Source organism: Oncorhynchus kisutch, linkage group LG21 (assembly GCF_002021735.2).
Source record: "Oncorhynchus kisutch isolate 150728-3 linkage group LG21, Okis_V2, whole genome shotgun sequence".
Lineage (NCBI taxonomy): Eukaryota > Metazoa > Chordata > Actinopteri > Salmoniformes > Salmonidae > Oncorhynchus > Oncorhynchus kisutch.
The window spans coordinates 26,607,365-26,622,031 of NC_034194.2; the positions used below are offsets into that span (position 1 = coordinate 26,607,365).

General features: G+C 43.0%; 1 protein-coding gene across 1 annotated transcript in view; it reads right to left on the bottom strand.

The window, feature by feature from the left end:
- cdc40 (cell division cycle 40 homolog (S. cerevisiae)) overlaps positions 1-14,667 on the bottom strand; it is a 38,863-nt gene that overhangs the window by 5,560 nt on the left and 18,636 nt on the right. Inside the window, exons 11-14 of the mRNA XM_020455026.2 lie at positions 14,201-14,316; positions 13,581-13,714; positions 3,015-3,091; positions 1,765-1,909 (exon numbers count right to left, since the gene is read on the bottom strand). Coding sequence (XP_020310615.1) covers positions 1,765-1,909; positions 3,015-3,091; positions 13,581-13,714; positions 14,201-14,316 — 472 coding nt within the window. The remainder of the gene's footprint in view (positions 1-1,764; positions 1,910-3,014; positions 3,092-13,580; positions 13,715-14,200; positions 14,317-14,667) is intronic.

Below are 14,667 nucleotides of genomic sequence, written 5' to 3' on the forward strand. Positions count from 1 at the left end.
CATGCTTGAAAACCCACAAATGTCTCTGAGTTAAAGCAGTTCTGTATGGAAGAGTGGGACAAAATCCCTCCACAGCGATGTGTTTTGGTTGAAGATCTGATAACATTCAGTATCAAAAATATTCAAAAGTCAAGAAATGTTGAATGTGCGCAAATATTTTTTCACAGCACTGAATTAAACCTCTTCAGAATGGCAGGCCTCATAAGTTTTTACATTTATTCTCGGTAACACCAATAACCCCACCGAAGTCATTCTAAAAAAATTATACTCATAAATGACTTTGTATGGGCAAATAAAACTCATCTCTAAGTCTGAGGGTGGTTTTAACCTTCCCGGAATTGTATCAACTCTCCACCCAAGGCTTTTACTTGTGACATATAGTTAAATGCACTAAAGAGGAACAATGGGTTCATATTGAAGATGCACATGCTCACCCCGAAAATGTTTTCACGTGTCTATTTTCTAAGAATAAAGCTAAGAACATGAACAACTCCTTAGTTAAGAACACTATAATATGGAAGAAAATCTCTGGGATTACACAAGAACAAATACCACTCCCCAAAAACACACCCCTATGGAACGATCCATGGGTAGCTTTTCCGAATTCACCAATAAATTGGTCCACATGGAAAACTAAAGTAATAGAAAACGGAATTGACTTGGTAATAGAAAATATAATTTCCATCACAGAATTAAAAAGCGATTGAACAATTTAGATATTTTCAAATACATGCAACTTAAGTATCATATCATGGAATGTATATTTGAAATCTTCTTTGACATCAGAGCAATGTTGAGGGAAGTTGGCTGTCAGAAGTTTTACAATTTAAGATGACTTTTAATCCATCTATCTGCGTATTTCAAGACATGGCATATGAGGGTACAGTGAAATACCCAATTGGTTGGGCCATACTTTTCTCAATCAGTTTGAAAGAACTTCTACTTAAAAACTGGAAATCAAATGATCCTCCATCGTTAAGACAGTGGATGAATTATTATTATTATTTCAATATTGAAAAAATTTGGGCTAGAGAGAGAAATAGAATAGCACAATTTGAGGCCATATGACAGTGTTACATGCACTGGAAATGCCCAAGAATGAGAGGGAATGTTGGAGTGAGAAATGTAAACAGGTATGAAGAATGAGAGGGAATGTTGGAGTGAGAAATGTAAACAGGTATGAAGAATGAGAGGGAATGTTGGAGTGAGAAACGTAACAGGTATGAAGAATGAGAGGGAATGTTGGAGTGAGAAACGTAACAGGTATGAAGAATGAGAGGGAATGTTGGAGTGAGAAACGTAACAGGTATGAAGAATGAGAGGGAATGTTGGAGTGAGAAACGTAACAGGTATGAAGAATGAGAGGGAATGTTGGAGTGAGAAACGTAACAGGTATGAAGAATGAGAGGGAATGTTGGAGTGAGAAACGTAACAGGTATGAAGAATGAGAGGGAATGTTGGAGTGAGAAACGTAACAGGTATGAAGAATGAGAGGGAATGTTGGAGTGAGAAACGTAACAGGTATGAAGAATGAGAGGGAATGTTGGAGTGAGAAACGTAACAGGTATGGAATGTGGTGGAAACGTGCATTTGAGCAGGTGTGATGTCATTGATGTTTGTTGGAATTTGTGTGCATCTATCTATTGCATTCTGTCTATGTATGGTTTCTGTGGTCATTTTTTTAAATGAATAATAAAAAACACCTCGTTTCCGTTTCAAACCATTTTGCTAGAGTTTGTACTGTATAGGATGGATTTGTCTTACCTCATGTCTGGGGAGAAGTCCACCTGGCAGGCGTAGCCAGCCACCATGTGGCCCTTGAAGATCTTCTTCTTGTTCAGACGGAAACGGTTCTGGGCTCCAAATATCAGGATCTGATTGTCCATGGACTGGCAGGCCAGCCACTTACCTAAAGTGGGAGAAAATACAATAACATTTGAGTTCTGAGTTTTAGTTAGAGCATGCTGATGTTAGGGGTTGACCCTGCAGGTACAGGACTTCTCCAGTGAGCAGTGGGCCTTGACCAAGTTACTTCAAAACAACACCTTTCTGATCAACCTTTTTCACAGTGTGAAAAGCAGCCAATGCATCAAGGGGCTCGGGATAAAACTATAAAAATGTCTCGTAAAACAGATTGAGCGTGTGATACAAGACAGGTTGGTTGAGCTGAACGGAAAGCTAGGTATTATGGTCTGTGTTATTCAGGCCCGTGGGAGTGGACCACCCCAGTAGACACTAGCAGCTCTTCTCTGTAACCGCCTGAGAGAGAAAGATGAAGACAATCACTTTGGAAAGAATGAAAATACTTTTGATGACCGTGTGCTGACTTGGGCTAGGTCCCAAGTGGCACCCTTTTCTCTGTATATAGTGCACTACTTTGGGCCCTGTTCAATAGGGTGCAATTTGGGACACAACTTTGATGTCAGCTTCACAGACATTCTGTTAGCTAGCAACCCTCCTGTCTCTCTACACAGACACTAGGACTCAGTAACAGTGTGTGCTCCACTGCGTGTACACCCGCTCCACTGTTTGTGTGCATGTGTGTCCTCCCTTTCCAAGTGCCTCCCAAACAAACCCACATAAAGGGATGCCATTATCTCAAAATGCCAACCGCTGTAGGTGGATGAGAAACAGATAAATACAACTGGGCTCTCTTTTGTAAAACTGGAGTGAAAATAAGGAGTTGAGCGGAAGAAAAGCTCCATACGCAGCAGTCCCAGCTAGGGCTGCTGTGGGGGACAGAGTGGAGTGGGCTGCTCTCCCAGTGAGAGTTCATCTGTTATTTAGACTAATGACAAACAATTCATGACAGGACAAATATATGAACACAGCTCAGAGGGAGATATGGGGAAGAGAGAATGGGGGAGATGGAGGGGAAGGGTATGAAGGAGGGGAATGGATCAAATAAAAAGCTGTGTGTGTGTGTGTGTGTGTGTGTGTGTGTGTGTGTGTGTGTGTGTGTGTGTGTATGTGTGTATGTGTGTGTGTGTGTGTATGTGTGTGTATCCACTCACCATTGGGTGAAAGCGTTACAGCAGGCATAGAGTGCATACTGGGCTCTGCGATGTATTTGAAGTCCACGGGAATGTCCCTGTAAAACACAAACGCAGCACGGTCACAAAACGGTTAGAGTACGGTCAGGGTACGGTCGAGAATAGTCCAGAGGTCAGCCATGACACTACTGGCATCAGTATTGACAACTAGCATTAATGCTCTCACGTTGGAAACATTGAAAGTCACGCAATGCAGCTGGCGCCTGGAAAGACGTGATTCTAGCTGAGGATCAAAGCTATACTGTTGACCAAACAGTTCAGATCCAGACACTGTTGGCATTACAGATACAGTGCCTTCAGAAAGTATTCACACCCCCTTTTTCCACATTGTCTTACAGCCTGAATTTCAAATGGGTTAAATGTAGACATTTTTGTCACTGATCTACACACAATATCCCATAATGTGGAATAATGTTTACACATTAATTACACATGAAATGTGAAATGTCTTGTAAGTATTAAAGCCCTTTGTTAGACATCCATTTTCTAAATAAGTTCAGGAGTAAAAATGTGCTTAACACGTCACATAAATAATTTACACACTGTGTGCAATAAGTGTTAAACATGGTTTTTGAACGACTACCTCATCTCTGTACCCCACACATACAATTGTCTGTAAGACCCCGCAGGCAAACACTGAATTTCAAACACGGATTCAGCCAAAGACCAGGAAGGTTGTCCAATGCCTCGCAAAAAGGGCACCTATTTGTAGAGGGGTAAAACAAAAGCAGACATGGAATATTCCTTTAAGCATGGTGAAGTTATGAATTACATCCAATTAAATCCAATCTCTCCCTTTCTGTGTTCTTTTCCCCCTCTCCCTACTTTCTCAACCCTGCCCTCTGAGTTTGATAGTGAAATGGAGATCAATCATGCATTTTGTTCTAGGGTCTTTATGGCGTCATCCAACTCTATGGTCTTCTCACACACTCGTGAACAGAGCAGCTGGCAGATCTAACTGGATGAGTGTCCGTGACAGAGACACCAGCGACAGGCTGAAGATTGTGTATGACTGTGAATAATGTTGTTGTGTTGAGGGTGTGTTGGCCGCGTAAGAGTTGATCCTCCTCACTCTCAGTTGCAGGCTATCTATCTGGACTGAGGCCATCTCTCACTCCTCTCTTCCTTTCTCAGATAGCACACAGCTGGACTGGTTTAGAGCCACAGCGCTAACAGCTCTATCCCATAAACACCAGCTAGACTTATACCTAACCAGGGCCAGAAGGAAAGGGACACCCTCCATCCCTAAACCAGAGTGAATTACAGGAAACAACTAACTTACAATGCATGAAGCATGAGTCAACTACTGTACCTGAAGACAGTGGTAGGATTAAAACACACACACACCAAAAGGGCCCCCCGAGCAAGCCCTGACTGACGTCCACAGCAGAGCAGAGTCAGGCCAAACTAACTCTAAACACAAACAAAATGCATCAAATCCCCCCTCAGAACTCTAAAAATAACTCAATGTGTCTGCGTGGCTGGGAAAGAGAGAACAAAGCAGATAGTTTGGAGTAGACTGCTGTTATTTCCTCCCAGTACGTTAATGAAGCCCATAATGAAGCTGCAGTTGTTTCTGAATACCTTGACCTGTCCCAGTCAGTCCTAATTCAACAGGCCTGGGTCGTATTAATTTACGCATCAAACGTAAGAAAACGGGTTGAAATAGGAAGGGACTATGTGGATTTGTCCAATGAGAACTGGTCATTTGCCATTGCAAAATTGCACTGTTTTGCTACAGTGTGCACTAATGAAATTGTGCCTGGTTTTTATCTTACCCCCTCACCAGTGTCTTGTCTAATGGATCCATAAGGGGGTGCAGAGACTGTAGCCACAAGGGGAAGGTTAGGACTAACTCTCTCGTGTGTGTGTGTGTTACATTGTATTGATTCTAAACCGTGCACAGCACAGCCCATACACTCAGTCTCCACATCCTCAACTAATATACCTCAGCTGCTGACAGCCAACCACCTAGAGAGCTCTTCATTCTGTGTATGTGTGTGCGCACAAAAGGGCCACAACAGAGTGCATGTGCTGTGTTTGTGTGTGACTAACAAGGAGTCCGTCTGTAGTTCCAAATCCCTCAGCTTACCCTCCCTCTCCATCTTTGTGTCAGTGATGTGACTCCATGTTTATTTCTGCCTAATTCAGCTGAGATTGGTGGTTGAGCTCTCCTTAATCCTACCATCTGAGCTGTCACAGGGGGAGAGGACAGTAAAGCCTCTCGTTGGCCCAGCGTCTTCTCTCCACCATAACAAACCCCTCCAGCTCCCACATTACACTCCTAAAGCCCCTGGGAGGACTCCTAATGAGTGTGCAATCCACTCAAATACTCAACATTCTCAAAAGTGTCTCACATGATAGAGAGGATCAACACCGCCTATCAGTGCAGCCACTTCATAGCCCCAAGAGCAAAATGCCTTCCCTGCGTCACTTCCACTGGAAATCCATTGAGCACGTTGGGAAGATTAAACAAGGGAGCGTGAACAGGGAAAGCTGAACTTTTGTCGCATACACCGTGGCATCGAGTTGCTATTGACCAATCGAAGCTCACTATAGTTTCCAGCCCGAACTGGATTGGCTGTTGATACCTAGCACTATATAGACTGCTTGCTAACACCAACATAAGGGCGAAGCAAGTGCAGATATCAAAATGTACGCGTTAAAAGGATCTCGGCCATCACTCATTCATTGCTAGAGCTGTCTGGGCAGCATTGTTAGCTCTCCACTCACGCAAACAATCATGCTTCATAGAGCGACGCATGTCGAATACGGAACGAGGGAGAGCTACTCGTTTCATTTGGGTCCCGCAACACAGTTAGCCTAAGTTGCTGGGACAGTGCCAAACCCTAAAAGTCTGAAGAGCTGCTGCTTGGCGAAGCAGCCTGCCTAACTGCTAGCTATCATGCTAGCCAGAATTCCTTGACAGTTTGAACACAGCCCACGATGCATTTAGCCCTTGTGGCTGGGACTGCAGATAGCCCCTGGCTTGTGGCTGTTTAAATCCCTGCTGTTTGTTGCTGTTTTCATTGCCACGATGTGCTGTGCTTGCTGGAATCAACAAAAAGATGCCTACAAGCTATTGTTACAATGGCTTAAAAGAGCTTTGTCAAAATACTGGTGGACTCAACTAACAAAAGAATGGACCTCTGATCAGATCGCCCAAGACCTAAAGAACAGTTTGCAGTTCTCCCAGGGAGAGGTGGATGTCCTGAAAGAGACGTGCTGCAAGATGACAACAAACTATGTCCACGGGGGATGACATCAGCACTGTCTGTCAATCATTATTACAGATGACTGGGAAAAATGACTAGCGCAAGGTTCCCCAACGGGTGGCCATTCAGCCCACGGATGATTTTATTTGGTCCCCAAAGTTCCCTGAGCAAAAAACAACTGTTATATATTTTTTAATAGTTGGCTATAAGACTGTAAAAACACCAGCAAATCAGGTCCAAGTGATTTTAATTTTTGAAATCTATTCCAAAGTATTCTTGCGTATAAAGGAGAGATATATGTGATCATATACAAATGTAAGCAAGATTTGAAATGATGATGTTTTAGTCAAACGTTATATCGGTTTGGGTTTCTTGCGATCAATTTGGAATCTATCAGTGGAGGCTGCTCAGGAGAGGACGGCTCACAATAAATGGCTGGAACAGAGCGAATGAAAAGGCATCAGACACATGGTAACCATGTGTTTGATGTATTTGATACTATTGCACCGGTTCTGCTCCAGCCATTACCACGAGCCTGCCTGTTCTCCCCAATGAATTAAGGTGCCACCAACCTCCTGTGCAGTCTACAAATGATTTGTAATTAATTTCTGTCCCCCTGGTCATTCCCTCAAGAAATCTAGTTGATGATCCCTGATCTAGAGGGATAATCCAGAAGGAATAACATTGTCGTGGATGGCATACCAGAGTCTTCTCATGAGACCTGGACAGAGTCTGAGGAGAAAGTGAGAAAAATGATCAGCGAAAAGCTGCAGATGGATCAGAGGTGGAGCGTACTCACAGGACTGGAAAAACATGTAACCCGCCCAGGTGGCAGACCCAGGCTGACAGTAGTTACATTTAAGGTTCAAGGACAAGATGGCTGTTCTGGAGACAGCCAAGAATTTGAGAGCAATCAACACCTTTCTCAACGAGTACTTCGCTGAAGCTGTGCGCAAGAGGTGGAAAGAACTTATCCCAGCTATGAAAGCGTGGGGGCATTGTTTACCATCCCAGGGCTGAGAAAGGGCTAAGAATAGTCCGTATATATTAATATGGACTATTCTTAGCCCGGAGTATAACAACCATTAGGAACACCTTCCTAATATTGAGTTGCACCTCCCCTACCTTTTGACCCCAGAACAGCCTCAATTCATCGGGGCATGACTCTACAAGGTGTCGAAAGCGTTCCACAGGGATGCTGGCCCATGTTGATGCCAATGCTTCCTTCAGTCAAGTTGGCTGAATGTCCTTTGGGTGGTGGACCATTCTTGATACACACGGGAAACTGTTAAGCATGAAAAAAATTCTAAAGCAAGTTTGTACTGAAGTGTCTGTCCTATATCTAAGAGATAAGAAAGATCAGTGAAATGACAACAGTGAACATATATTTTTGTATAAAAGATCTAATAATGAAAGAGATCACAGTTTTGAATTTGGTCATTAGTTTGGGACAGATGGAAAAACTTTTGTTATCCATCAATAATGATAACCCACCAGATATAGACAACCTTAATAGGAAACTATTGTTATCCATCAATAATGATAACCCACCAGATATAGACAACTTGAATAGGAAACTATTGTTATCCATCAATAATGATAACCCACCAGATATAGACAACTTGAATAGGAAAGTATTGTTATCCATCAATAATGATAACCCACCAGATATAGACAACCTTAATAGGAAACTATTGAGAATGGTAGCAGAAGGTATTGCCACCCCTATTTGCTATATATTTAACCAAAACCTAAAGGAGTGTGTCCACAGGCATGGAAGGAAGCTCAAGTAATTCCACTGCCTAAAAATAGTAAAGCCCTCTCTGCTGAGCCGCCCAATCAGTTAGCTGCTGTTCTTAGTAAAAACGATGGAGAGAATTTAATTTGACCAAATATCAAATCAAATTTATTTGTTACATATACACAGTTAGCAGATGTTAATGCGAGTGTAGTGAAATGCTTGTGCTTCTACTTCCGACAATGCAGTAATAGCTAACGAGTAATCTAACCTAACAATTCCAAAACTACTACCATATACACACAAGTGTAAAGGGATAAAGAATATGTACATAAAGATATATTAATGAGTGATGGTACAGAGCGGCATAGGCAAGATGCAGTAGATGGTATCGAGTACAGTATATACATATGAGATGAGTATGTAAACAAAGTGGCATAGTTAAAGTGGCTAGTGATACATGTGTTACATAAAGATGCAGTAGATGATAGAGTACAGTATATACATATACATATGAGATGAGTAATGTAGGGTATGTAAACATTATATTAAGTAGAATTGTTTAAAGTGGCTAGTGATATATTTTACATAAATTCCCATTATTAAAGTGGCTGGAGATGTGTCGGTGTGTTGGCAGCAGCCACTCAATGTTAATGGTGGCTGTTTAACAGTCTGATGGCATTGAGATAGAAGCTGTTTTTCAGTCTCTCGGTCCCTGCTTTGATGCACCTGTACTGACTTCGCCTTCTGGATGATAGCGGGGTGAACAGGCAGTGGCTCGGGTGGTTGTTGTCCTTGATGATCTTTATGGCCTTCCTGTGACATAGGGTGGTGTAGGTGTCCTGGAGGGTAGGTAGTTTGCCCCCGGTGATGCGTTGTGCAGACCTCACTACCCTCTGGAGAGCTTTACGGTTGTGGGCGGTGCAGTTGCCATACCAGGCGGTGATACAGCCCGACAGGATGCTCTCGATTGTGCATCTGTAGAAGTTTGTGAGTGCTTTTGGTGACAAGCCGAATTTCTGAGGTTGAAGAGGCGCTGCTGCGCCTTCTTCACGACGCTGTCTGTGTGGGTGGACCAATTCAGTTTGTCCATGATGTGTACGCCGAGGAACTTAATACTTACTACCCTCTCCACTACTGTCCCATCGATGTGGATATGGGGTAGCTCCCTCTGCTGTTTCCTGAAGTCCACAATCATCTCCTTTGTTTTGTTGACGTTGAGTGTGAGGTTATTTTCCTGACACCACACTCCGAGGGCCCTCACCTCCTCCCTGTAGGCCGTCTCGTCATTGTTGGTAATCAAGCCTACCACTGTAGTGTCATCCGCAAACTTGATGATTGAGTTGGAGGCGTGCATGGCCATGCAGTCGTGGGTGAACAGGGAGTATAGGAGAGGGCTCAGAACGCACCCTTGTGGGGCCCCAGTGTTGAGGATCAGCGGGGTGGAGATGTTGTTACCTACCCTCAACACCTGGGGGCGGCCCGTCAGGAAGTCCAGTACCCAGTTGCACAGGGCGGGGTCGAGACCCGGGGTCTATGGTGTTAAATGCTGAGCTGTAGTCGATGAACAACATTCTCACATAGGTATTCCTCTTGTCCGGATGGGTTAGGGCAGTGTGGTTGAGATTGCATCGTCTGTGGACCGTCTGGGCCTGCAGCCTTGCGAGGGTTAACACGTTTAAATGTTTTACTCACCTCGGCTGCAGTGAACGAGAGGCCGCATGTTTTGGTTGCAGGCCGTGTCAGTGGCACTGTATTGTCCTCAAAGCAGGAAAAAAAAGTTAATCTGCCTGGGAGCAAGACATCCTGGTCCGTGACAGGGCTGGTTTTCCTTTTGTAATCCGTGATTGACTGTAGATCCTGCCACATACCTTGTGTCTGAGCCGTTGAATTGTGACTCTACTTTTTCTCTATACTGACGCTTAGCTTGTTTGATTGCCTTGCGGAGGGAATAGCTACACTGTTTGTATTCGGTCATGTTTCCGGTCACCTTGCCGTGGTTAAAAGCAGTGGTTCGCGCTTTCAGTTTCACGCGAATGCTGCCATCAATCCACGGTTTCTGGTTTGGGAATGTTTTAATCGTTGCTATGGGAACGACATCTTCAATGCACGTTCTAATGAACTCGCTCACCGAATCAGCATATTCGTCAGTGTTGTTGTTGGAAGTAATGAGGAACATATCCCAGTCCGCGTGATCGAAGCAGTCTTGAAGTGTGGAATCAGACTGGTCGGACCAGCATTGAACAGAACTGAGCTTGGGAGCTTCTTGTTTTAGTTTCTGTCTGTAGGCAGGGAGCAACAAAATGGAGTCGTGGTCAGCTTTTCCGAAAGGATAACGCTATTGTTCAGAGAACAAGTTAACTACTGACGTTCACCATGCACAGAGAGAAGGGCACTCAGCACTGACTTTGATGACTAATAATTGGTTATTAAAATTCTTACAGCTAGGGGTTCCGCTAACTTTCTAAATATTTTTTGGGAGAAATATGTAACTTTCATACATTCACAAGTGCAATATACCAAATTAAAGCTTAACTTCTTGTTAATCTACCCATAATGTCCAATTTCCAAAAGGCTTTACAGCGAAAGCACACCATATGATTATGTTAGGTCAGAGCCTAGTCACAAAAACACACACAGCCATACACAGCCAAAAACACACAGCCAAGAACATGGTAAACTACTTCATTGTGAGGCTAAATATAAGGGCAGGAAATGCAGATAAATTATAGTCAGATAAATGAAAAGCTGATTTTTGCTGAGGGCTTGGGACTGATAGGGTTAACACACTTGAATAATGGAATGGCATGTAGAAATATTGAAACGGTTCCTTACTGTTTGGAAAACAATGTCCAGACAGGCTTGAACACTTTTACAATGTAAGACAATACGGGTAGCTTCCAGCATTAATTGTAGGCTAACTTTCCTTGCCAGCTTACAGCTGAAGCAAACATCAATTCACTACCCTGGTACTTTGTTTGTGATCATATGCAAACTGGAACTTAAAAAATGCTGATTTCAAAGCTGATTGTCACCGAAAACTTTATTAATTCACTTTGTCTCCCTCGCCACCAAAAACAAATGAACTTCTTTGTCTCCCTCGCCTCCAGTCTGGTTTCCACTAGATTACATAGCCAAAGGCAGATTACACCGCCATGTTCTGCCTCAGTGAATGACGTCATTACTTTCTTAGAGACAGTGCACACCTTTATAAAATAAGAGATTGCTTCTTTTATGCAAATGTTGTTAAATCAGTACAATAAAATAATCCTAGCAGTTGCCAGTAAAATAAATCCAAAATGGGAGGGATTGTTTGTCATCTGTAGCTCCATGAAACCAACTAAAACAAGCTCAATAACTCAATGCATGCACACACCCCTATTGAATAATATGTATTCATCTGTATTGTGAATAGACCTACATCTTGTTTATCATAAAGATTCACCATTCAAATAAATTATTACCATTGTTGTTTTGTAGTTAGATTGTTTTTACCAAAGTCAAATTGCTTGTATGATAGTATAATTGATTTATTATTGCATACATGGCAGTCTATAAAAAACATGTAAATACACATTTTTAAATGTAATGACATTGAACTCAAAAGATGGCCAACGATTGAACAGAGCAGTAGCTGAGTTTATATGTCTGGATCCAGTGAAACACAGCAGTAGCTGAGTTTATATGTCCGGATCCAGTGAAACACAGCAGTAGCTGAGTTTATATGTCTGGATCCAGTGAACAGAGCAGTAGCTGAGTTTATATGTCTGGATCCAGTGAACACAGCAGTAGCTGAGTTTATATGTCTGGATCCAGTGAACAGAGCAGTAGCAGAGTTTATATGTCTGGATCCAGTGAACAGAGCAGTAGCAGAGTTTATATGTCTGGATCCAGTGAACACAGCAGTAGCTGAGTTTATATGTCTGGATCCAGTGAACAGAGCAGTAGCAGAGTTTATATGTCTGGATCCAGTGAACACAGCAGTAGCTGAGTTTATATGTCTGGATCCAGTGAACACAGCAGTAGCTGAGTTTATATGTCTGGATCCAGTGAACAGAGCAGTAGCAGAGTTTATATGTCTGGATCCAGTGAACAGAGCAGTAGCAGAGTTTATATGTCTGGATCCAGTGAACAGAGCAGTAGCTGAGTTTATATGTCTGGATCCAGTGAACAGAGCAGTAGCAGAGTTTATATGTCTGGATCCAGTGAACACAGCAGTAGCAGAGTTTATATGTCTGGATCCAGTGAACAGAGCAGTAGCAGAGTTTATATGTCTGGATCCAGTGAACAGAGCAGTAGCTGAGTTTATATGTCTGGATCCAGTGAACAGAGCAGTAGCAGAGTTTATATGTCTGGATCCAGTGAACAGAGCAGTAGCAGAGTTTATATGTCTGGATCCAGTGAACACAGCAGTAGCAGAGTTTATATGTCTGGATCCAGTGAACAGAGCAGTAGCTGAGTTTATATGTCTGGATCCAGTGAACACAGCAGTAGCAGAGTTTATATGTCTGGAACTGGGACTTTGGCTAATAGACCTTTGTTTTTGATGTGGGATCGTTTTGGTATCGAGTCTCGTGATACTAAACCTGGCATCGAAGTAAAAATTATAGTATTGTGACAACACTAACGAGCACATTCTATCGTAAAAGCTAACCAGTACAGTGTCTCTAATAAACTGTAAAAACTGCAACAGAGACCTAACAGATGGCGGTGCATTCAACCCCTTCACTCACATATAGCCTTATTAGGCATACTAGCAAGAGTGCATAATGCTCCCTTCACACCGACCAAGCCCACTCCAGACTACACTACTAAAGCCACAGCTGGCATCCCTGGCACCGTCTACTTACCAGTCTATCCTACTGCTTAAACACACACCAACTGGATATTACAGAAAGGAACACAAATGATGGGAAAAGGAGGGCATTTCATTTAATATGTGTTCTTCTAATAAAACATTCCCTCTAAGAAACCCTGTGAAACTTCTGTCCTTAGTCACCGGGTCTTAAATATTTATCAAGTTAGCGAGGTAAACAACAGCATTTGTTAATCGCCTTGGGAACTAAGCTAATTTGCAAGTCATTCTCGCCGGGCTTGGCGATTGAAAATACTTATTTTTCCTGACAAAATAATCTAGCTAAACAAATCATAAGCGAATAAATAAATATGACAGAGGAATAAGAGCTGGTAGGTAAGACCCTGAAATGACAAGCTAGAAGACTTTACATCAAAATTAACGGTACTTAAACTTCTCATGACCTGCCCACCCATAGCACCCCAACCCAGTCAACCAAATACATTCCTCCACCACTCTCATTTGCACTTCATCACTTGTTAAACACTCTTTGGCAATGAGTTCAGTTTGCAGAGGTATCTAGAAGACTGTCAGGACAAGCTGTTGGCTCTAATGTACATGCCGGAGATACAGTATAATATGGAAATGAAGCATAATACCAGGAGTGATGCTTGATGCTACTCACCAACAATGTTGTTGAATCCTCCTCATTTCATAACTATGCTGATTCAGGCCAACACAGTGGTAGGGTACCGGTAAAAAGCTCAGCAGTCACTCACCACTCCCACACGCGGAGGGACTTGTCATCTGACGTGCTGACAAAACGGCGGTTCTCATCCACAAACGTGATGGTGTTGACCGCGCCCAGGTGACGGTCATACTCCTGAACCACCTCCCCTGTCCTTGCGTCCCACTGAGAGAGGGGGGGGGTGAGATAGAAAGAGAGAAAAAATTATTACATTTATACAAATTGAAACAGGTTACACACACACACACACACACAGGTAGATTAGCTATGGGAAAAATAATTACACAACACACACTCCTGTCACAGACAAACACTAGAACACACACAACAAAATGTACAGTGTAATGTATGCAATGTAATTAGGGGGCAGACGATTGCCCGTTTACAGACTCCCAGGAGCAGTTTTTAATTGCTTTTCCAGAGAAGGGACTGGTCTCAGTAGGTTGTTGTCTTTCACAGATCTCTCTTTCTGTCTTTCTCTGCTCTGTCCTCGCTCTCTACATTTCCCAAGATGAATAACTTGCTCTAGTCCTGTTGCTCCGGTCTCTCACATGCTCCACTGGAGCCCACGGAGCATGAAATGCACTCCTGTCTCATATTGATCAGCCTCTAGGTAGTGTGTGTGTGTGTGTGTGTGTGTAATGACAGTACCTGAACGATCTTCTTATCAGACATGCCGGCCACGAAAAGGTTCTGCTTGTCCTCATCTGGGTTGAACTTGACGCAGTAGGGCACCTTCCGGTTTGTGAAGCGGGAAATGCACTGGCCTGCGGAGTGAGAGTTTACATGTTTCAGAACAACCCACACTGACCGTCTGCAACGCACGTCTTCAATATAGTACAGAAACCATAGAATGACATATTCATGAATAGAATCTCTGTGGGAGGACCACCACCTGCAGCCAGCCATAACTTGCCGGTGTGCCATTCTGTCAATCAAATCAGTTTTGTCAAATCCAACTCTGTCAATGCAATTGACAATATCAAGAATCCTCATTACAATAGGCCAATACAAGTTGACTACATGTAAATGGAATGGGCCCTAACCCTACAGCTCAGTGACTAGTAAACAAGGTGCTATGACAAGTCAGTGGTCCTGCAGAGCAACAAGTAGAGGAT